Source organism: Patiria miniata, unplaced genomic scaffold, assembly GCF_015706575.1.
Source record: "Patiria miniata isolate m_02_andy unplaced genomic scaffold, ASM1570657v1 HiC_scaffold_13, whole genome shotgun sequence".
NCBI lineage: Eukaryota > Metazoa > Echinodermata > Asteroidea > Valvatida > Asterinidae > Patiria > Patiria miniata.
In genome coordinates this window covers 12,026,970-12,051,849 of record NW_024037051.1, presented here as the reverse complement: position 1 = coordinate 12,051,849, position 24,880 = coordinate 12,026,970, and the positions used below count along the sequence as shown (strand labels likewise).

General features: G+C 38.5%; 1 protein-coding gene across 1 annotated transcript in view; it reads right to left on the bottom strand.

The window, feature by feature from the left end:
* Nucleotides 1-22,828: 22,828 nt before the first annotated feature.
* Nucleotides 22,829-24,880, bottom strand: part of LOC119721587 — a 97,266-nt gene continuing 95,214 nt past the window's right edge. Inside the window, exons 24-25 of the mRNA XM_038191666.1 lie at nucleotides 24,736-24,814; nucleotides 22,829-24,115 (exon numbers count right to left, since the gene is read on the bottom strand). Of these exons, the coding sequence (XP_038047594.1) occupies nucleotides 23,584-24,115; nucleotides 24,736-24,814 (611 nt within the window). The 3' untranslated portion in view covers nucleotides 22,829-23,583. The remainder of the gene's footprint in view (nucleotides 24,116-24,735; nucleotides 24,815-24,880) is intronic.

Sequence of the window (24,880 nt, the reverse complement as noted above, 5' to 3'; positions counted from 1 at the left end):
CAAAAGTTCACACCAGGTGCCTAGAGGCCAGTACTGAATTCCCTGAAGAGTTCAACTCATTACATTCAGTATTCAGTGAGAATAGAAACATTTAGATTTTGTGAAAAAATACCCCCAAACTTCAACGTTTTCCATAGCCGGCATCATCAAAAAAGTCAGTTTTGACCCAAAAAATCCAACTTCACCAAAATTGCTCAAAAGTTCACACCAGGTGCCTAGAGGCCAGTACTGAATTCCCTGAAGAGTTCAACTCATTACATTCAGTATCCAGTGAGAAAGAAACATTTAGATTTTTTAAAAATACCCCCAAAACTTCAACGTTTTCCATAGCCGGCATCATCGAAAAAGTCAGTTTTGACCAAAAATCCAACTTCACCAAAATTGCTCAAAAGTTCACACCAGGTGCCTAGAGGCCAGTACTGAATTCCCTGAAGAGTTCAACTCATTACATTCAGTATCAGTGAGAAAAGAAACATTTAGATTTTTGAAAAAAATACCCCCAAAACTTCAACGTTTTCCATAGCCGGCATCATCGAAAAAGTCAGTTTTGACCCAAAAATCCAACTTCACCAAAATTGCTCAAAAGTTCACACCAGGTGCCTAGAGGCCAGTACTGAATTCCCTGAAGAGTTCAACTCATTACATTCAGTATCCAGTGAGAAAAGAAACATTTAGATTTTTAAAAAATACCCCCAAAACTTCAACGTTTTCCATAGCCGGCATCATCGAAAAAGTCAGTTTTTCACCCAAAAATCCAACTTCACCAAAATTGCTCAAAGGTTCACACCAGGTGCCTAGAGGCCAGTACTGAATTCCCTGAAGAGTTCAACTCATTACATTCAGTATTCAGTGAGAAAAGAAACATTTAGATTTAAAAAAATACCCCCAAAACTTCAACGTTTTCCATAGCCGGCATCATCGAAAAAGTCAGTTTTTGACCCAAAAATCCAACTTCACCAAAATTGCTCAAAGGTTCACACCAGGTGCCTAGAGGCCAGTACTGAATTCCCTGAAGAGTTCAACTCATTACATTCAGTATTCAGTGAGAATAGAAACATTTAGATTTTTTAAAAAATACCCCAAAACTTCAACGTTTTCCATAGCCGGCATCATCGAAAAAGTCAGTTTTTCACCCAAAAATCCAACTTCACCAAAATTGCTCAAAAGTTCACACCAGGTGCCTAGAGGCCAGTACTGAATTCCCTGAAGAGTTCAACTCATTACATTCAGTATTCAGTGAGAATAGAAACATTTAGATTTTTGAAAAAATACCCCCAAAACTTCAACGTTTTCCATAGCCGGCATCATCGAAAAAGTCAGTTTTGACCCAAAAATCCAACTTCACCAAAATTCCTCAAAAGTTCACACCAGGTGCCTAGAGGCCAGTACTGAATTCCCTGAAGAGTTCAACTCATTACATTCAGTATCCAGTGAGAAAAGAAACATTTAGATTTTTTAAAAATACCCCAAAACTTCAACGTTTTCCATAGCCGGCATCATCGAAAAAGTCAGTTTTGAACCAAAAATCCAACTTCACCAAAATTGCTCAAAGTTCACACCAGGTGCCTAGAGGCCAGTACTGAATTCCCTGAAGAGTTCAACTCATTACATTCAGTATTCAGTGAGAATAGAAACATTTAGATTTAAAAAAAATACCCCAAAACTTCAACGTTTTCCATAGCCGGCATCATCGAAAAAGTCAGTTTTTGACCCAAAAATCCAACTTCACCAAAATTGCTCAAAAGTTCACACCAGGTGCCTAGAGGCCAGTACTGAATTCCCTGAAGAGTTCAACTCATTACATTCAGTATCCAGTGAGAAAAGAAACATTTAGATTTTTCAAAAAATACCCCCAAAACTTCAACGTTTTCCATAGCCGGCATCATCGAAAAAGTCAGTTTTGACCCAAAAATCCAACTTCACCAAAATTGCTCAAAAGTTCACACCAGGTGCCTAGAGGCCAGTACTGAATTCCCTGAAGAGTTCAACTCATTACATTCAGTATTCAGTGAGAAAAGAAACTTTTGATTTTTACAAAATGACCCCAAAACTTCAACGTTTTCCATAGCCGGCATCATCGAAAAAGTCAGTTTTGACCCAAAAATCCAACTTCACCAAAATTGCTCAAAAGTTCACACCAGGTGCCTAGAGGCCAGTACTGAATTCCCTGAAGAGTTCAACTCATTACATTCAGTATCCAGTGAGAAAAGAAAACTTTTAGATTTTGAAAAAATACCCCCAAAACTTCAACGTTTTCCATAGCCGGCATCATCGAAAAAGTCAGTTTTGACCAAAAATCCAACTTCACCAAAATTCCTCAAAAGTTCACACCAGGTGCCTAGAGGCCAGTACTGAATTCCCTGAAGAGTTCAACTCATTACATTCAGTATCCAGTGAGAAAAGAAACATTTAGATTTTTGAAAAAATACCCCCAAAACTTCAACGTTTTCCATAGCCGGCATCATCGAAAAAGTCAGTTTTGACCCAAAAATCCAACTTCACCAAAATTGCTCAAAAGTTCACACCAGGTGCCTAGAGGCCAGTACTGAATTCCCTGAAGAGTTCAACTCATTACATTCAGTATTCAGAGAGAATAGAAACATTTAGATTTTAAAAAAAATACCCCCAAAACTTCAACGTTTTCCATAGCCGGCATCATCGAAAAAGTCAGTTTTGAACCCAAAAATCCAACTTCACCAAAATTGCTCAAAGGTGCACACCAGGTGCCTAGAGGCCAGTACTGAATTCCCTGAAGAGTTCAACTCATTACATTCAGTATTCAGAGAGAATAGAAACATTTAGATTTTAAAAAAAATACCCCCAAAACTTCAACGTTTTCCATAGCCGGCATCATCGAAAAAGTCAGTTTTTGACCCAAAAATCCAACTTCACCAAAATTCCTCAAAAGTTCACACCAGGTGCCTAGAGGCCAGTACTGAATTCCCTGAAGAGTTCAACTCATTACATTCAGTATCCAGTGAGAAAAGAAACATTTAGATTTTTTTAAAAATACCCCCAAAACTTCAACGTTTTCCATAGCCGGCATCATCGAAAAAGTCAGTTTTGACCAAAAATCCAACTTCACCAAAATTGCTCAAAAGTTCACACCAGGTGCCTAGAGGCCAGTACTGAATTCCCTGAAGAGTTCAACTCATTACATTCAGTATTCAGTGAGAATAGAAACATTTAGATTTTAAAAAAAATGCCCCAAAACTTCAACGTTTTCCATAGCCGGCATCATCGAAAAAGTCAGTTTTTGACCCAAAAATCCAACTTCACCAAAATTGCTCAAAAGTTCACACAAGGTGCCTAGAGGCCAGTACTGAATTCCCTGAAGAGTTCAACTCATTACATTCAGTATCCAGTGAGAAAAGAAACATTTAGATTTTTTAAAAAATACCCCCAAACTTCAACGTTTTCCATAGCCGGCATCATCGAAAAAGTCAGTTTTGACCCAAAAATCCAACTTCACCAAAATTGCTCAAAAGTTCACACCAGGTGCCTAGAGGCCAGTACTGAATTCCCTGAAGAGTTCAACTCATTACATTCAGTATCCAGTGGAAAAGAAAACTTTTAGATTTTTACAAAATGACCCCCAAAACTTCAACGTTTTCCATAGCCGGCATCATCGAAAAAGTCAGTTTTGACCCAAAAATCCAACTTCACCAAAATTGCTCAAAAGTTCACACCAGGTGCCTAGAGGCCAGTACTGAATTCCCTGAAGAGTTCAACTCATTACATTCAGTATCCAGTGAGAAAAGAAAACTTTAGATTTTGAAAAAATACCCCCAAAACTTCAACGTTTTCCATAGCCGGCATCATCGAAAAAGTCAGTTTTGACCAAAAATCCAACTTCACCAAAATTCCTCAAAAGTTCACACCAGGTGCCTAGAGGCCAGTACTGAATTCCCTGAAGAGTTCAACTCATTACATTCAGTATCCAGTGAGAAAAGAAACATTTAGATTTTTTAAAAATACCCCCAAAACTTCAACGTTTTCCATAGCCGGCATCATCGAAAAAGTCAGTTTTGACCCAAAAATCCAACTTCACCAAAATTGCTCAAAAGTTCACACCAGGTGCCTAGAGGCCAGTACTGAATTCCCTGAAGAGTTCAACTCATTACATTCAGTATTCAGAGAGAATAGAAACATTTAGATTTTAAAAAAAATTCCCCCAAAACTTCAACGTTTTCCATAGCCGGCATCATCGAAAAAGTCAGTTTTGAACCCAAAAATCCAACTTCACCAAAATTGCTCAAAGTTCACACCAGGTGCCTAGAGGCCAGTCTGAATTCCCTGAAGAGTTCAACTCATTACATTCAGTATTCAGTGAGAAAAGAAACATTTAGATTTTTAAAAAATACCCCCAAAACTTCAACGTTTTCCATAGCCGGCATCATCGAAAAAGTCAGTTTTTCACCCAAAAATCCAACTTCACCAAAATTGCTCAAAAGTTCACACCAGGTGCCTAGAGGCCAGTACTGAATTCCCTGAAGAGTTCAACTCATTACATTCAGTATTCAGTGAGAAAAGAAACATTTAGATTTTTCAAAAATATCCCCAAAACTTCAACGTTTTCCATAGCCGGCATCATCGAAAAAGTCAGTTTTTCACCCAAAAATCCAACTTCACCAAAATTGCTCAAAGTTCACACCAGGTGCCTAGAGGCCAGTACTGAATTCCCTGAAGAGTTCAACTCATTACATTCAGTATTCAGTGAGAATAGAAACATTTAGATTTGTGAAAAAATACCCCCAAAACTTCAACGTTTTCCATAGCCGGCATCATCGAAAAAGTCAGTTTTTGACCAAAAATCCAACTTCACCAAAATTGCTCAAAAGTTCACACCAGGTGCCTAGAGGCCAGTACTGAATTCCCTGAAGAGTTCAACTCATTACATTCAGTATCCAGTGAGAAAAGAAACATTTAGATTTTTGAAAAAATACCCCCAAACTTCAACGTTTTCCATAGCCGGCATCATCGAAAAAGTCAGTTTTGACCCAAAAATCCAACTTCACCAAAATTCCTCAAAAGTTCACACCAGGTGCCTAGAGGCCAGTACTGAATTCCCTGAAGAGTTCAACTCATTACATTCAGTATCCAGTGAGAAAAGAAAACTTTTAGATTTTGAAAAAATACCCCCAAAACTTTAACGTTTTCCATAGCCGGCATCATCGAAAAAGTCAGTTTTGACCAAAAATCCAACTTCACCAAAATTCCTCAAAGTTCACACCAGGTGCCTAGAGGCCAGTACTGAATTCCCTGAAGAGTTCAACTCATTACATTCAGTATCCAGTGAGAAAAGAAACATTTAGATTTTTGAAAAAATACCCCCAAAACTTCAACGTTTTCCATAGCCGGCATCATCGAAAAAGTCAGTTTTGACCCAAAAATCCAACTTCACCAAAATTGCTCAAAAGTTCACACCAGGTGCCTAGAGGCCAGTACTGAATTCCCTGAAGAGTTCAACTCATTACATTCAGTATCCAGTGAGAAAAGAAACATTTAGATTTTTTTAAAAATACCCCCAAAACTTCAACGTTTTCCATAGCCGGCATCATCGAAAAAGTCAGTTTTGACCCAAAAATCCAACTTCACCAAAATTGCTCAAAAGTTCACACCAGGTGCCTAGAGGCCAGTACTGAATTCCCTGAAAAGTTCAACTCATTACATTCAGTATCCAGTGAGAAAAGAAACATTTAGATTTTTGAAAAAATACCCCCAAAAATTCAACGTTTTCCATAGCTGGCATCATCGAAAAAGTCAGTTTTTGAACCAAAAATCCAACTTCCCCAAAATTGCTCAAAAGTTCACACCAGGTGCCTAGAGGCCAGTACTGAATTCCCTGAAGAGTTCAACTCATTACATTCAGTATTCAGTGAGAATAGAAACATGTAGATTTAAAAAAAAAATGCCCCCAAAACTTCAACGTTTTCCATAGCCGGCATCATCGAAAAAGTCAGTTTTTCACCCAAAAATCCAACTTCACCAAAATTGCTCAAAAGTTCACACCAAGGTGCCTAGAGGCCAGTACTGAATTCCCTGAAGAGTTCAACTCATTACATTCAGTATCCAGTGAGAAAAGAAACATTTAGATTTTTTAAAAAATACCCCCAAACTTCAACGTTTTCCATAGCCGGCATCATCGAAAAAGTCAGTTTTGACCCAAATATCCAACTTCACCAAAATTGCTCAAAAGTTCACACCAGGTGCCTAGAGGCCAGTACTGAATTCCCTGAAGAGTTCAACTCATTACATTCAGTATCCAGTGAGAAAAGAAACATTTAGATTTTTGAAAAAATACCCCCAAACCTTCAACGTTTTCCATAGCCGGCATCATCGAAAAAGTCAGTTTTGACCAAAAATCCAACTTCACCAAAATTCCTCAAAAGTTCACACCAGGTGCCTAGAGGCCAGTACTGAATTCCCTGAAGAGTTCAACTCATTACGTTCAGTATTCAGAGAGAAGAGAAACATTTAGATTTTTGAAAAAATACCCCCAAAACTTCAACGTTTTCCATAGCCGGCATCATCGAAAAAGTCAGTTTTGACCCAAAAATCCAACTTCACCAAAATTCCTCAAAAGTTCACACCAGGTGCCTAGAGGCCAGTACTGAATTCCCTGAAGAGTTCAACTCATTACATTCAGTATTCAGAGAGAATAGAAACATTTAGATTTAAAAAAAATTCCCCCAAAACTTCAACGTTTTCCATAGCCGGCATCATCGAAAAAGTCAGTTTTGAACCCAAAAATACAACTTCACCAAAATTGCTCAAAGGTGCACACCAGGTGCCTAGAGGCCAGTACTGAATTCCCTGAAGAGTTCAACTCATTACATTCAGTATTCAGTGAGAATAGAAACATTTAGATTTAAAAAAAAAATGCCCCCAAAACTTCAACGTTTTCCATAGCCGGCATCATCGAAAAAGTCAGTTTTTCACCCAAAAATCCAACTTCACCAAAATTGCTCAAAAGTTCACACAAGGTGCCTAGAGGCCAGTACTGAATTCCCTGAAGAGTTCAACTCATTACATTCAGTATCCAGTGAGAAAAGAAAACTTTGAGATTTTTTACAAAATGCCCCTAAAACTTCAACGTTTTCCATAGCCGTCATCATCGAAAAAGTCAGTTTTTCACCCAAAAATCCAACTTCACCAAAATTCCTCAAAATTCACACCAGGTGCCTATAGGCCAGTTCTGAATTCCCTGAAGAGTTCAACTCATTACATTCAGTATCCAGTGAGAAAGAAACATTTAGATTTTTTTAAAAATACCCCCAAACCTTCAACGTTTTTCATAGCCGGCATCATCGAAAAAGTCAGTTTTGACCCAAATATCCAACTTCACCAAAATTGCTCAAAAGTTCACACCAGGTGCCTACAGGCCAGTACTGAATTCCCTGAAGAGTTCAACTCATTACATTCAGTATCCAGTGGGAAAAGAAAACTTTTTGATTCTTTACAAAATGACCCCCAAAACTTAAACGTTTTCCATAGCCGGCATAATCGAAAAAGTCAGTTTTGACCCAAAAATCCAACTTCACCAAAATTGCTCAAAAGTTCACACCAGGTGCCTAGAGGCCAGTACTGAATTCCCTGAAGAGTTCAACTCATTACATTCAGTATCCAGTGAGAAAAGAAAACTTTTAGATTTGTGAAAAAATACCCCCAAAACTTTAACGTTTTCCATAGCCGGCATCATCGAAAAAGTCAGTTTTTGACCCAAAAATCCAACTTCACCAAAATTGCTCAAAAGTTCACACCAGGTGCCTAGAGGCCAGTACTGAATTCCCTGAAGAGTTCAACTCATTACATTCAGTATCCAGTGAGAAAAGAAAACTTTTAGATTTGTGAAAAAATGCCCCCAAAACTTCAACGTTTTCCATAGCCGGCATCATTGAAAAAGTCAGTTTTTGACCCAAAAATCCAACTTCACCAAAATTGCTCAACAGTTCACACCAGGTGCCTAGAGGCCAGTACTGAATTCCCTGAAAAGTTCAACTCATTACATTCAGTATCCAGTGAGAAAAGAAACATTTAGATTTTTGAAAAAATACCCCCAAAACTTCAACGTTTTCCATAGCTCGCATCATCGAAAAAGTCAGTTTTTGAACCAAAAATCAAACTTCACCAAAATTGCTCAAAAGTTCACACCAGGTGCCTAGAGGCCAGTACTGAATTCCCTGAAGAGTTCAACTCATTACATTTAGTATCCAGTGAGAAAAGAAAACATTTTTTGATTTTTTACAAAATGCCCCAGAAACTTCAACGTTTTCCATAGCCGGCATCATCGAAAAAGTCAGTTTTCACCCAAAAATCCAACTTCACCAAAATTGCTCAAAAGTTCACACCAGGTGCCTAGAGGCCAGAATTGAATTCCCTGAAGAGTTCAACTCATTACATTCAGTATCCAGTGGGAAAAGAAAACTGTTTGATTTTTTACAAAATGCCCCCAAAACTTCGTTTTCCATAGCCGGCATCATCGAAAAAGTCAGTTTTTCACCCAAAAATCCAACTTCACCAAAATTGCTCAAAAGTTCACACCAGGTGCCTAGAGGCCAGTACTGAATTCCCTGAAGAGTTCAACTCATTACATTCAGTATCCAGTGGGAAAAGAAAACTTTTTGATTTTTTACAAAATGCCCCCAAAACTTCGTTTTCCATAGCCGGCATCACAGAAAAAGTCAGTTTTTCACCCAAAAATCCAACTTCACCAAAATTCATCAAAAGTTCACACCAGGTGCCTAGAGGCCAGTACTGAATTCCCTGAAGAGTTCAACTCATAACATTCAGTTTTCAGTGAGAATAGAAACATTTAGATTTTTTTTAAAAAGCCCCCAAAACTTCAACGTTTTCCATAGCCGGCATCATCGAAAAAGTCAGTTTTGACCAAAAATCCAACTTCACCAAAATTGTTCAAAAGTTCACACCAGGTGCCTAGAGGCCAGAATTGAATTCCCTGAAGAGTTCAACTCATTACATTCAGTATCCCGTGAGAAAAGAAAACATTTAGATTTGATAAAAAATACCACCAAGACTTCAACGTTTTCCATAGCCAGCGTCATCGAAAAAGTCAGTTTTTCACCCAAAAAAACAACTTCACCAAAATTCCTCAAAAGTTCACACCAGGTGCCTAGAGGCCAGAATTTAATTCCCTGAAGAGTTCAACTCATTACATTCAGTATCCAGTGGGAAAAGAAAACTTTTTGAGCTTTTACAAAATGCCCCCAAAACTTCAACGTTTTCCATAGCTGGCATCATCGAAAAAGTCAGTTTTTCACCCAAAAATCCAACTTCACCAAAATTGCTCAAAAGTTCAGAACAGGTGCCTAGAGGCCAGCATTGAATTCCCTGAAGAGTTCAACTCATTACATTCAGTATCCAGTGGGGAAAGAAAACTTTTTGATATTTAACAAAATGTCCCAAAAACTTCAACGTTTTCCATAGCTGGCATCATCGAAAAAGTCAGTTTTTCACCCAAAAATCAAACTTCACCAAAATTGCTCAAAAGTTCAGAACAGGTGCCTAGAGGCCAGAATGGAATTCCCTGAAGAATTCAACTCATTACATTAAGAATCCAGTGGGAAAAGAAAACTTTTAGATTTTTTACAAAATGCCCCCAAAACTTCAACGTTTTCCATAGCCGGCATCATCAAAAAAGTCAGTTTTTGACCCAAAAATCCAACTTCACAAAAATTGCACAACAGTTCACACCAGGTGCCTAGAGGCCAGTACTGAATTCCCTGAAAAGTTCAACTCATTACATTCAGTATCCAGTGAGAAAAGAAACATATAGATTTTTGAAAAAATACCCCCAAAACTTCAACGTTTTCCATAGCCGGCATCATCGAAAAAGTCAGTTTTTCACCCAAAAATCCAACTTCACCAAAATTGCACAACAGTTCACACCAGGTGCCTAGAGGCCAGAATTGAATTCCCTGAAGAGTTCAACTCATTACATTCAGTATCCAGTGAGAAAAGAAACATATAGATTTTTGAAAAAATACCCCCAAAACTTCAACGTTTTCCATAGCTGGCATCATCGAAAAAGTCAGTTTTTTACCCAAAAATCCAACTTCACCAAAATTGCTCAAAAGTTCACACCAGGTGACTAGAGGCCAGTTCTGAATTCCCTGAAGAGTTCAACTCTTTACATTCAATATTCAGTGAGATTAGAAACATTTAGATTTTTAAAAATATACCCCCAAAACTTCAACGTTTTCCATAGCCGGCATCATCGAAAAAGTCAGTTTTTGACCAGAAAAATCCAACTTCACCAAAATTGCAAAAAATTCAAACCAGGTGCCTAGAGGCCAGTTCTGAATTCCCTGAAGAGTTCAACTCATTACATTAAGAATCCAGTGAGAAAAGAAACATTTAGATTTTGTAAAATATACCCCCAAAACTTCAACGTTTTCCATAGCCAGCATCATCGAAAAAGTCAGTTTTGACCCAAAAATCCAACTTCACAAAAATTCCTCAAAAGTTCACACCAGGTGCCTAAAGGCCAGTTCTGAATTCCCTGAAGAATTCAACTCATTACATTCAGTATTCAGTGAGAATAGAAACATTTAGATTTGTGAAAAAATAACCCTAAAACTTCAACGTTTTCCATAGCCGGCATCATCGAAAGAGTAAGTTTTTGACCCAAAAATCCAACTTCACCAAAATTGTTCAAAAGTTCACACCAGGTGCCTAGAGGCCAGTACTGAATTCCCTGAAGAGTTCAACTCATTACATTTAGTATCCAGTGGGAAAAGAAAACTTTTTGATTTTTTATGAAATGCCCCAGAAACTTCAACGTTTTCCATAGCCGGCATCATCGAAAAAGTCAGTTTTCACCCAAAAATCCAACTTCACCAAAATTGCTCAAAAGTTCACACCAGGTGCCTAGGGGCCAGAATTGAATTCCCTGAAGAGTTCAACTCATTACATTCAGTATCCAGTGGGAAAAGAAAACTTTTTGATTTTTTACAAAATGCCCCCAAAACTTCGTTTTCCATAGCCGGCATCATCGAAAAAGTCAGTTTTTCACCCAAAAATCCAACTTCCCAAAATTGCTCAAAAGTTCACACCAGGTGCCTAGAGGCCAGTACTGAATTCCCTGAAGAGTTCAACTCATTACATTCAGTATCCAGTGAGAAAAGAAAACTTTTTGATTTTTTACAAAATGACCCCCAAAACTTCAACGTTTTCCATAGCCAGCATCATCGAAAAAGTCAGTTTTGACCCAAAAATCCAACTTCACCAAAATTCCTCAAAAGTTCACACCAGGTGCCTAGAGGCCAGTACTGAATTCCCTGAAGAGTTCAACTCATTACATTCAGTATTCAGTGAGAATAGAAACATTTAGATTTTTTTAAAAAGGCCCCAAAACTTCAACGTTTTCCATAGCCGGCATCATCGAAAAAGTCAGTTTTTGACCCAAAAATCCAACTTCACCAAAATTGCTCAAAAGTTCACACCAGGTGCCTAGAGGCCAGAATTGAATTCCCTGAAGAGTTAAAACTCATTACATTCAGTATCCAGAGAGAAAAGAAATCATTTAGATTCTTTACAAAATACCCCCAAAAACTTCAACGTTTTCCATAGCCGGCATCATCAAAAAAGTCAGTTTTTGACCCAAAAATCCAACTTCACCAAAATTCCTCAAAAGTTCACACCAGGTGCCTAGAGGGCAGAATTGAATTCCCTGAAGAGTTTAACTCATTACATTCAGTATCCAGTGACAAAAGAAAACATTTGGTTTTTTTACAAAATATCCCCGAAACTTCAACGTTTTCCATAGCCGGCATCATCGAAAAAGTCAGTTTTGACCCAAAAATCCAACTTCACCAAAATTCCTCAAAAGTTCACATCAGGTGCCTTAAGGCCAGTTCTGAATTCCCTGAAGAATTCAACTCATTACATTCAGTACTTAGTGGGAATAGAAACATTTAGATTTGTGAAAAAATACCCCCAAAACTTCAACGTTTTCCATTGCCGGCATCATCGAAAGGGTCAGTTTTTGACCCAAAAATCCAACTTCACCAAAATTCCTCAAAAGTTCACACCAGGTGCCTAGAGGCCAGTACTGAATTCCCTGAAGAGTTCAACTCATTACATTCAGTATTCAGTGAGAATAGAAACATTTAGATTTTAAAAAAAAATACCCCCAAAACTTCAACGTTTTCCATAGCCGGCATCATCGAAAAAGTCAGTTTTTCACCCAAAAATCCAACTTCACCAAAATTGCTCAAAAGTTCACACCAGGTGCCTAGGGGCCAGAATTGAATTCCCTGAAGAGTTCAACTCATTACATTCAGTATCCAGTGGGAAAAGAAAACTTTTTGATATTTTACAAAATGCCCCGAAAACTTCAACGTTTTCCATAGCCGGCATCATCGAAAAAGTCAGTTTTTGACCCAAAAATCCAACTTCACCAAAAATCCTCAAAAGTTCACACCAGGTGCCTAGAGGCCAGAACTGAATTCCCTGAAGAGTTCAACTCATTACATTGAGTATCAAGTGGGAAAAGAAAACTTTTGGATTTTTTACAAAATGCCCCCAAAACTTCAACGTTTTTCATAGCCAGCATCATCGAAAAAGTCAGTTTTTCACCCAAGAGGCCAGAATTGAATTCCCTGAAGAGTTCAACTCATTACATTCAGTATCCAGTGGGAAAAGAAAACTTTTTGATTTTTTACAAAATGCCCCCAAAACTTCAACGTTTTCTATAGCCAGCATCATCGAAAAAGTCAGTTTTTGACCCAAAAATCCAACTTCACCAAAATTGCTCAACAGTTCACACCAGGTGCCTAGAGGCCAGTACTGAATTCCCTGAAGATTTCAACTCATTACATTCAGTATTCAGTGAGAATAGAAACATTTAGATTTGGTTAAAAAATACCCCCAAAACTTTTACGTTTTCCATAGCCGGCATCATCGAAAAAGTCAGTTTTTCAACCAAAAATCCAACTTCACCAAAATTGCTGAAAAGTTCACACGAGGTGCCTTTAGGCCAGAATTGAATTCCCTGAAGTTTTCAACTCATTACATTCAGTATTCAGTGAGAATAAAAACATTTAGATTTGTTAAAAAATACCCCCAAAACTTTAACGTTTTCCATAGCCGGCATCTTGGAAAAAGTCAGCTTTTAACCCAAAAATCCAACTTCACCAAAATTGCTCAACAGTTCACACCAGGTGCCTAGAGGCCAGAATTGAATTCCCTGAAGAGTTCAAATCATTACATTCAATATCCAGTGAGAAAAGAAAACATTTAGATTTTTTACAAAATGCCCCCAAAACTTCAACGTTTTCCATAGCCGGCATCATCGAAAAAGTCAGTTTTTCACCAGAAAAATCCAACTTCAGCAAAATTGCTCATAAGTTCACACAAGGTGCCTAGAGGCCAGAATTTAATTCCCTGAAGGGTTCAACTCATTACATTCAGTATCCAGTGAGAAAAGAAAACTTTTTGATTTTTTACAAAATGCCCACAAAACTTCAACCTTTTCCTGAGCCGGCATCATCGAAAAAGTCAGTTTTTCACCCAAAAATCCAAATTCACCAGAATTGCTCAAAAGTTCACACGAGATGCCTAGAGGCCAGAATTGAATTCTCTGAAGAGTTCAACTCATTACATTCAGTATCCAGTGAGAAAAGAAAACTTTTTGATTTTTTACAAAATACCCCCAAAACTTCAACATTTTCCACAGCCGGCATCATCGAAAAAGTAAGTTTTTCACCCAAAAATCAAACTTGACCACATTTGCTCAAAGGTTCACACCAGGTGCCTAGAGGCCAGATTGAATTCCCTGAAGAGTTCAACTCATTACATTCAGTATCCAGTGAGAAAAGAAAACCTTTTTGATTTTTTACAAAATAACCCCAAAACTTCAACGTTTTCCATAGCCGGCATCATCGAAAAAGTCAGTTTTTCACCCAAACATCCAAATTCACCAAATTTGCTTAAAAGTTCACAGGAGGTGCCTAGAGGCCAGAATTGAATTCCCCAGTTTTTCACCCCAAATTGTAAAAATCTGAAATGTTTTTTATATCTGCGTTCATCAAATACACTAATTTTTGGAAAACAATTCCAACTTCAACGAAAGTCAAATAGGCCTAATCACACAAGGTGGGTAGATGCCAGGAATGAATTCTTAAGAGATTGTAGCTCACTACAGTAAGGATCCATGCAGAAAACAAACATTTTAGTTTTTTACCCAAAATGGTCAAAATTTCAAAAGTTTTCCATATCCGCAGTCATGAAAAATACTAATTTCTGGGGAAAAAAATCTAACTTTACGAAACTAAGTCAAATGTTTACACAAGGTGGGCAGATGCCAGAAATGAATCCCCAAGAGATTTCAGCTCACAACAGTCAGGATCCAGGCAGGAAACAAACATTTCAGTTTTTTACCCAAAAAGGTTAAAATTTCAAAAGTTTTCCATATCCGCAGTTATCAAAAATACTAATTTCTGGAAAAAAATCAAACTTTACGAAACTAAGTCAAATGTTCACACAAGGCGGGCAGATGCCAGAAATGAATCCCCAATAGATTTCAGCTCACAACAGTCAGGATCCGGGCAGAAAACAAACATTTCAGTTTTGTAACCAAAATGGTCAAAATCTCCAAAGTTTTCCATATCCGCGGTCATCAAAAATACTAATTTCTGGAAAAAAATCTAACTTTACGAAACCAAGTCACATGTTCACAAAAGGTGGGTAGATGCCAGAAATGAATCTAGAAGAGATTTCAGCTCACTAGTCAGGATCAGGACAGAAAACAAACATTTCAGTTTTGTAACCAAAATGGCCCAAATCGGAAAAGTTTCCCATATCCGCGGTCATCAAAAACACTAACTTTTGGCTAAAAAATCCAACTTCACGAAACTAAGTCACTATATTCACAAAAGGTGAGTAGATGCCAGAAATGAATTCAGAAGAGATTTCAGCTCACTACAGCCAGGATCCATGCAGAAAACAAGCAGTTCAGTTTTTTTTACCCAAAATGGTCAAAATCTCCAAAGTTTTCCATATCCGCGGTCATCAAAAATACTAACTTCTGGAAAAAAATCCAACTTTACGAAACTAAGTCAAATGTTCACACAAGGTGGGCAAATGCCAGAAATGTATCCCCAAGAGATTTCAGCTCACAACAGTCAGGATCCATGCAGAAAACAAACATTTAAGTTTTTTACCCAAAATGGTCAAAATCTCCAAAGTTTTCCATATCCGCGGTCATCAAAAATACTAATTTCTGGAAAAAAATGAAACTTTACGAAACTAAGTCAAATGTTCACAAAAGGTGGGTAGATGCCAGAAATGAATCCAGAAGAGATTTCAGCTCACTAGTCAGGATCCAGGGACAAAAACAAACAATATAAGTTTTTTAACCCAAAATGGCCCAAATCTAAAAAGTTTTCCATATCCGCGGTCATCAAAAATACTAATTTCTGGAAAAAAATGAAACTTTACGAAACTAAGTCAAATGTTCACAAAAGGTGGGTAGATGCCAGAAATGAATCCAGAAGAGATTTCAGCTCACTAGTCAGGATCCAGGGACAAAAACAAACAATATAAGTTTTTTAACCCAAAATGGCCCAAATCTAAAAAGTTTTCCATATCCGCGGTCATCAAAAATACTTATTTTTGGCCTGAAAAACATTGTTGACCCATGTGTCATCATTGTTGGATGACACAATGTTGTATAATCAGTTGCTAATTGGTTAAAGCTCGCCCCAGGCCCAGTGCCCACATAACCATTTGCAATGGATTCAGACTGGCTATATTCACTAAGCGTCCTTCTATGCATGTGGTCCACACAATGGGCCAGATTTAGCCCTTTCATTGGCATTTCAGGGTCATCCTATATGATAGCACTGCTTGGCTCATATGGGACAGACAGTCAGTCAGGGCGTCAGTCAGTCAGTGAAATTGGTACAAATTGGACAGTAGGCTTGCCTAATTTGGGACCAACAAACAAAAGACACAATTAACAGACTGGTTGGACGCACAATCGATGCCCACCTGGACTTTAAACTGGCATCCAAAACAGGTGCGCCACCAACAGCTTACAAAACGTGTGTTAATACACGCTATTGAGATTATGCATACGAAAAGCCAATACGGCCCGTGGGGGCCGCAGTTTACATCCAGATTCAGTGGCATGAAACACGGAGAATATTTCTTTTTCCTCCTGGATGGGATGCCAGCCCATCACAGATTACTCCCAAGCTAATACCGCTTCCTACTTATACTTCGGGTAGAGAGAGGCAACTGGGGTAAAGTGGCTTGCCAAAGGACACAACATATGGCCAGCAGCAGGATTCGAACCCCTGACCATCTGATCACAAGTCACCAACCCTATAACTACCCAAGGCCATACAGCACGCACCGGACTCCGCTCCAGTGAGCTCATGATGCTTCACGAGCCCAGGACCTCCACTCTGTGGGGTGACAGATCCTTTGCGGCAGCGTCAACCCGAGTGTGGAACCAACTCCCTCTGGCTATCAAATCATCTCCATCTATCACAACATTTAAGACAAACATAAAATCTCACCTGTACAAACAAGCTTACTCTCACAACACACAATCCTAACTTGACTTTCTCCTCGAGCGCCATGAGCGCCTATTTTTGGCGGATACCGGCGCTTTACAAATGTTCTTTTATTATTATTATTATACACTCTCCCTTATTTACTGAGATGACGGAAAGATTTCCATATACGAAATTCACTCAACACGCCCTGTGTACAAACCCTATGAGATTGGACTGAAAAATTCTTAGTGTTTTCTAAGAAAATGCTTGTATTTTCTCACTGCTCAAATTGACTTTGATAACATGAAATTGCTATCTGGGGGCTTGTTAGTCAATACAGAGGAAAATTGGTGAACTTAGTATATGGAAATCTTTCAAGAAAAGGTCCTCAGTATTTTATTTTTACCAACCAAGTATGACGACTCAATTCAATTTTTCAAGGAGACATTTCTTCAATATTTAGCACATGAGAAGGAAGTCAAGTGATTTCAAAATGAGGCTAAAGACTAGACTGGTACATGTCCAATCATGGTCCAACCAGTTGAAAAGACTGACCTCTTCATATTCAGTGTCACTAGTCTGGTGGCTGACTATGGAGAAATGTGTAGTAGCTAGAGACTTGTTCCCAGTTCATGCAACATGCTTCTTCCGGCACAGTTGATTGATGCAGCACTGAAGCGTTGTTCTACTGGTTGTTTCAGGTGTCATGCAGTCTACACTCTAACACTTGTGTTTAGCAATTAAACACAATCTTGCTAGCACGTCGTAAACATGTTTAGAAGCTAAACATCAATGCTCAATATAGTAAAACATCAATGGTCAATTACTAAACAGTATCTATCCTATAATACTCTAAACATGTTTAGCATTTGATAGCAAGAAAAGCGTTTAATTGCTGAACACAATACCTTAAGTTTTGGGACTCTCAATCATACACAGTATTGAGAGTCCCAAATTTTCGGACTTGCTCCGATTGTATGCTTTGCACTCACCCATCAGCTGCTACATCTTGTAGTCCCTGGTGCCGTGTCGGATCGTATCTCCCGCGTGCACGTGAGTGCGAGCATGCAATATTATTCGGTTTTTATCAACTATTGAGGGCGCTCTTATGTCTATGTTTGTGACAGTATCTGACTTAAAGGGAAACTGCGCTGTGCGTCCCGCCCACGAATATTTTATTTACACAATAGTACAGGGTACCCATTTTCAGGCGACTTGAATCAAGGTTATAGGATTGCAGAGTCCCGCCCGCCGAACCCCCGAAAATTTCATGTTTTGGATTGTTTACATTTGATTTGAGAAGAAAGCAACCAAATGTCTTACCGTTCCCGAGAAAAGACGAGGGAAAAACGATTGTTTACATTGGATACGTGTTTCCTGTCGTTTTTATGCAACGCGTGCACGATGTGTGTGTATTATTACACGGTACAGCCTTGTGGTTACGAAGGGCGATTTCGAAAGGTTACGTAACACTTTATTTTGAATGAAACTACATGTACACAGACATGTTCACGTTGGCGGGTGAAATCTTTGAAAAAAAAAATCTCCAGTTTCATGATGCAACTTTCAGGATTTATTTCCCTTCTAATGATCCAAGTACGTACTAAAAATTTTGTGATATGTTCATTACTTTTCGTTGAAATTTGAAAAATAGGCCTGGGTACGTTGGAAAGTGTAACACTGGCGTTTGCAATATCTGTCAACTTTTCAAGCCTCCCACTATTTAATAAGGTTAACCCTTTAAAGCCTCTATCAGGAGTTAGTAATTGGCAAATCCTTTTGCCGGCTTCCATTGGTTAGTGCTATAAATGGTATGCTTTAAATGGTATGCTATATCTACTATACGTTATTGTGTTGCTTGGCCGGAATCGGTCAACCCGCGTAGCGCCTACGGTGCTTTGCTGAACAATGCAAGTTGGTTCGGCGGCATCAGAAAATCCTCGTCGAAATTTTCCATGGAGATGGTTCACGGTGTAACGCTAGCGTTTGCAACAACAGAATAAACTGAAATTCGGAACATATTTAGATGATATCAGTGTTAAACTACTCGTGAAATAACAATCTGGAGAAATTCCTAGAAATTTATATAAATACATAGATTTGGGGAAGTTTTCGAACGATTTCTTCCAGACTTGAAGGTCAGCTATACCAGTAACCTGTATTGACGTTTTGTCATCGATGACGGCGAGTTTTTTTTCACTGACATGAAGTTTATAGAATTTCTTCTTTTGTTATAATTTAACATTTCCACCACACTGAACATACAACGTTCATAAGGCCATGTTTTTTTTTGTGGCGCATTAATTTCACTGCTCGCTATAGCGTCTAAGAACGTAATCAGATTAGCTTTGCTTAACAACGGCAGACGCTTTGCCTTAGCAACCACATGACTGTGTACACCCACCACATGGCCCAATGATAAAGGAAGCTCTTACTTCACCAAACTAAATCTGCGGTCAACTCGCTGCACCGCTATCACAATTAACTTACATAATGCACTGGCAAGCAATCAACGCAGCTTCACAGATTGTGTTACATTGTAACAACTCGGAGTAGCCAAACCTTTTAGTGACCTATTTGTAAAAAGTAATCCCCAGAGCGCGGCACCTTGAGTGTGATGAACATTTGACTTCATTTCGTGAAGCGGGTTTAGCGTACAATTAGGTATAGGGTCAACTCTACGTGAACAACGCGTAAAGTTGACTTTACCCATTAACTAAAATTTATCGTTATAATATAGGTTTTCTCGGCTTAAAAAAAGATGTTTCATTCAAATTCACCAACTCTATTATTTAATTTCGTCCACGAAAAACGTCACACGCTTTTAACAAATTTAAGTTAGTCATTTACCATTCAATTTTAAAGTTTGGTCGCCCTTTGCAGTCACCGGGTCGAGAATATTCGTCATTACACATCAAATTCGTCTAAGCTGTTGCCGAATGGCCGCATTCAGAGATCGAATTCGTCCTATATAAATCAATTAGACGAATTTGATTTCTGAACAACTAGGTTTGGTGTACACGAGACGAAATCGAGTACTCCGGGACAAAAAACGTGTGTTCATTGTTTGAATTTGCCTGAACTGAATTTGAAATTGTCTGACATAACACGAAATTAAACATTGGAAGCGCACTAAATCGATGTAACTGGACAAATTTGAATATAGTTATCGGTGAATTCGAACGAAAAATGTTTTAAAATAGCCGGAAAAACCTTTAGTATATCAACTTGGCCGAAGTCAATTGAGCGTGATCGGCTGACTGATAAGGTTTACGCACAAAACCCCGAGCCAATGAGGTTTTGTACAGAAAGCTGGCCGACCAAGTTTTGCGAGAGTGTGCCGTTAATGCTTTGCAGCGTGATTTATCCGGGCAGCGCCAAACCTTTTTGACCAAGGGCCGTACACTCTCTTGCAATAAGAGGGCAAGCAATAAAGACTACAGGACACGTTGTTATAAATAATCATGTATTTTTTTTTACTAACTGTAAAGTGGATTCAGATGATTTTATAATGACATAAGCTTATAGATTCCTTTGAATTCCACGATTCTTCTTCGTTTTTTTTTAAACGCAGACCAGGAAATAACCCAGAACATATGTTGACTCTGCGATATGACCTTATTTTTAGAGGTAATTGCAACCCCCAAAATAACACTGACTACTTCGGGGTTTTTTTAGCATTAGATACGTCAATGGCTTTTCAATGAGACAAATGTGAGATGAAATGTTCATTCACTTTTGAAAATCGGTTATTCATCTTCCTCTGAATTTGAATGCACGTCTTTAATCCTATATAATTTCCACGAAAGTTCAATCGTTTTCATTGTCCGTGCTTTCGGTTTTGAGAAACAGACGGCCAATTACGTTACCTGTGCGTTCACTTTTTGCAGAGTTCTGGAATACAATTTCGTGAATCTGCAATCAAAAGTATATTTTTTCGCATTCAAAAGAGTAGATTACATCACAGAACATTGAACTAAAAGTGAAATAGAATAGTCAATGTTTGAAATCGCCTTCTAAACGCGAAAAAGAAGTCTTGTAAACAAATCTGAACGAACATAAACGAATGGTGCTGCTCAATCACTTGATATTGATTGAACAGAAATGTTCAATCAATAAGGAATCGAATGCTCTGGTAGCGAAAATGAAACGCGTGTTCAGAGCGGTTCTCACATTTTAGGAAATTGGCCGGGAAAACCTATATCACACAAATAAAAAAATGTGTGAGTAAGAATAATTTTATGAAGTTACAGACGGGAAGGTTCCAAAAGTTGAGTTAATGGAACATAAATATAATCTACTCGTGAAATAATTCTTTCATTTGTTGTAACATTCATTATTTGTTTTATACAACGCTTGCATAAATACTCATCATTTCTGATTGGTTGGTCTTTTATTTTTGCGGTGCGAAGTGGCTGCGCCATGCGTTTTGGACAATTAATTAATTGACAAGTCATCAACAACCCACCAATAAGATGACGGGGATTTACTCAGGCGTTGAATAAATTTGAATAACCGCGAGTGCTACGAAATAAACATCAGAGTGTTGGCAACTGCTTTTCATTATTATTACTTTGGGGGGGGGGGGGCTGTCAATTTGCAACTTCTTTTAAGATATAGGTTTTCCCGGCTATTTTAAAACGTTTATCATTAAATGTTTTCATCACCGTTTCTAATATTCAAGTTTATTCATATCAACATCGATTGAGTGCTCTTCTAATGTTTAATTTCGTCTTTTGTCAGACAATTTCAAATTCACTTCAAGCAAATTGTAACGATGAACACACGTTTTCGTACCGGAGTATTCGAAATCGTCTCGTCTACGCCAAACCTTGTTATTCAGAAATCAAATTCGTCTAATTGATTTATATGAGACGAATTCGATCTCTGAATGCTGCCATTCGGCAACAGCTTAGACGAATTTGATCTGTAATGACGAATATTCTCGACCCGGTGACTAAAGAGGGTGACCAAACTTTGAAATTGAATGGTAAATGACTAATTAGTTTGGTTAAATGCGTGCGAAATTTTTCTCTGGCAAAATTGAATGTTAGAGTTGGTGAATTTGAATGAAAAAAAATGTTTTAAAATTGTCGGGAAAACCTATATTAAATATGCATACAGGATTAAATATTTGGAATCTCCATTCGGATATTGAGTAAAAAGTTTCAACTGAATTGGATTTATGACAATTTAGGGAGTTAATGATGACAATATGAAACTAACTTTAAACTATGCAGTCTCAAACAAACGGAAGAAAACACTTCAATATTTCTGGCTATAATTATGAACAATTAGTAAAAGTGTTAGCAAAATAATTGACTCAAAGTCGGCAAATATACAGAAATGTACCAGAAAATGAACATATACAGTTGTACACCACAAAATGAAAAATTTGAATGAAAAATTTTCGTCAAAAACTCAAATTACAAAAATGCTACAAAAATCACACCTACAACTTTATTTTCAAATCCGTTGTTTTAAACATCAAGCTATGTGATGTAGTTTTGACTCTCGGCAAGTGTGGAGCCTATCGAAGGAAATCTGGAAAATGCCCCGTTATCGAGTACTGATGACTAATGGATTGATGTCTTTCTCTTAGGGGGACTTTACATGTTGCCTTTCATCAGGCTCAGTAAAAAAAAAAGGAAATCCAAATATCTGGTTCTGCAAGTTAGTGAATGTTTCAGTAAAGTTCTGCATGTAACACTTTCAAAATCTACGATATGAAAGCCCAATTCATAAGCCTTCGTTTAGTACAAGAATCATTCAAATCACTCCTGTACTTTTCAAGTTACAGAATTTTAAACACAACCACCGTTTTAAAGTTCTGTCTACGGATCACAAAAAAAGGTGTGCGTTCTTTCAGCAAAACGAAAGCAATTCACACACATCCCTATGTAATTTGCTTTCGTTTTGCTGAAAGAACACTAAACTTTTCGTGATCAGTGTGACAAAACTTCCAAAACGGTGGTTGTGTTTAAAATTCCGTAGATTGAAAAATACACGAGTGATTTGAATGATTCTTGTTCTAAAGCCGAGGCTTATGAATTGGGCTTTCATAGATTGTAAAATGCTAGCCTACATGCAGAACTTATTAAAACAATGGTCCCGACATTTGGATGTCGTTTTTTTTTTACTCACCCTGTCTAGCCTTAAACATCTCATTTCTGCAAATAATTATTTTATAAATATATTGTACAGAGTGCCCATGCTAACAGATCATATCTGCGAGTACACGAGTATAACAATTATTTACATTATAAATGCAGTTCTAGAAAATACTCTGTCCAGTCAGGCTAAAAAAAATAAAAGTATTTCCGCAAGTAAAATCCGATTTACAACAATTCACGACTGCCCAAAATCTCTGCAATCGCACGTGTTGTAGTCGAGATCTTGACCACCATGTCCGAGACCGAGACCAAGTCATCTGAGACCCAGACCAAGTTCAGCTCTTCCGAGACCGAAACTTTTGGCAGGCCGAGACCGAGACCGCAAAAAAAAGGGCTCGAGACGGTCTCAAATAACCCAATTAAAATAAACAGAGGAAGAGATATGGTTCTTGAAAGTTTGATATTGATGTGTGTCCTGCTAATGAACGATATTTGAGAGTTTCAAGGATTTTTTTAAAACATGATTTTTTTTTAAAGTGAGGGTATTTACCGTAGGTGTCTATGGCAATTTATGTATTAGTCCGAGTATTAAATTACTTCGGACCTCGTCTTCTTTGTTTTCTTCTTTTTTGTTTGTTGCATTTCCGGGGGGGGGGGGGAGGGGGCAAGCACCCCCTCCTTCCGCCGGCCCCCGTGACATCCATGATATGCAAGATATGATCGTAGATCATGTAAAACTCCAATAAATTGTTTAGTCTTGTTATCGACAGCCCGTATATATTATATTCGTACAATAATATTGTGCGCGACCATTTCATCCCCCAATATAAAATGTAGGCTTTTAAAAAAAATCTGCTTGTTATCTTAATAATTTGGCACAATTGAAAGTTGGTTTATCAACGCTATGTTTTGTACATACTAATACTAAACGATCTTTCGATCCATTAAACATCTTCACCCTTCCATATGGGCGCGCGGAACGTTCCCACTCGTGTGAAGCGAGTGGCGCGGAAGGTGCTGGGTGACTTGCTTCTGGGCCCGCCGTTGTTCCGGCAGAGTTTCTTGCCGACCATCTTCTTCTGCACGTGGTAGGCCGAGGTCCTCCCGATGGTGATGCGGCAGCAGAAGCCGCAGTCTTTGTCCAGCAAGTCCTTCCTGCCCAGGCAGTACACGCCGGCCAGGAGGACGGCCCCCAGGCAGAAGGCAATGACGCTGAAGACGGCCCGGTAGAGCACCGAGTCCACGTGGAGCAGCATGCCGTAGCAGGCGGCCGACTCCAGCGCGACGAGCACGCTCAGGGCCAGGGTCAGCTTGCAGCGCCGGACGGCGTGCATGACCTGGCGGTCGCTGCTGCCGAAGCGGTTGCAGAGACGCTTGCGTAGCATCATGCAGATGATGTAAAGATGGAAGACGAGTAGCAAGACAATGGGAGAAACCACGCCAGAGTACAGGGCAATACCGGGGTTTAGGAAACAGCTACAAATCAAAAGAGACACCAATCATTAAACTGAAAACTCTCCAAAAAGTTTAGTTCTTTGGCCTTACTAGATTCCAACTATCTTGGGGGATGGCACAAAATGACCTTTATGTTCTGGTGCGGACACTCCATGGGCTTGGTCATAGTTTAATGTAATTTTTTTTCACAACCAAAATCTGAGTGGGGATGCAGGCCTTCCAAAGGATACGCTTAGCCCTTACTATTTAGTCCTGTAAAAATTCATGTAACATAATTTTTTTTAAAACACTTTCAAAAACCCTAACTCCCTAGCATAATTTACTAGGAACCATACCCATTCTGGCAAATTCCAACACCCACATGGGAAATTGTACACACACACTGTTGGACTTAGTTTCTGGAGGTATGCCAAACCCAATGTAAAAGACCATCAGTTTAGGGGTAGGCCTACTGTCCCTATCCCGACAGATTTACACAAAACCTGCTGTTGAACTTTGATGCGTTGAGTTCGGTTAGGGTTAATGCAGCGTTGAAAAACTAGGTCAATGAAAATTCAAAGAGCATTGACATTATGCAAAGCAAAATAACCAAAGCAAAAATTACGAATGGCAATTACTTGATACAAAACAACATAGCTTACAATTTGCTGTTCTCTGTCCAGCTATCAGTTACTAAGTAGATGATGACTCGGGAGTAAGCTACAAATAGTAGAGGTACACCTGTATGCAAAAACAGCCCCAAAAAATCACTGTGTGTTAATAACGATGCAGATTAAATGTCCATGC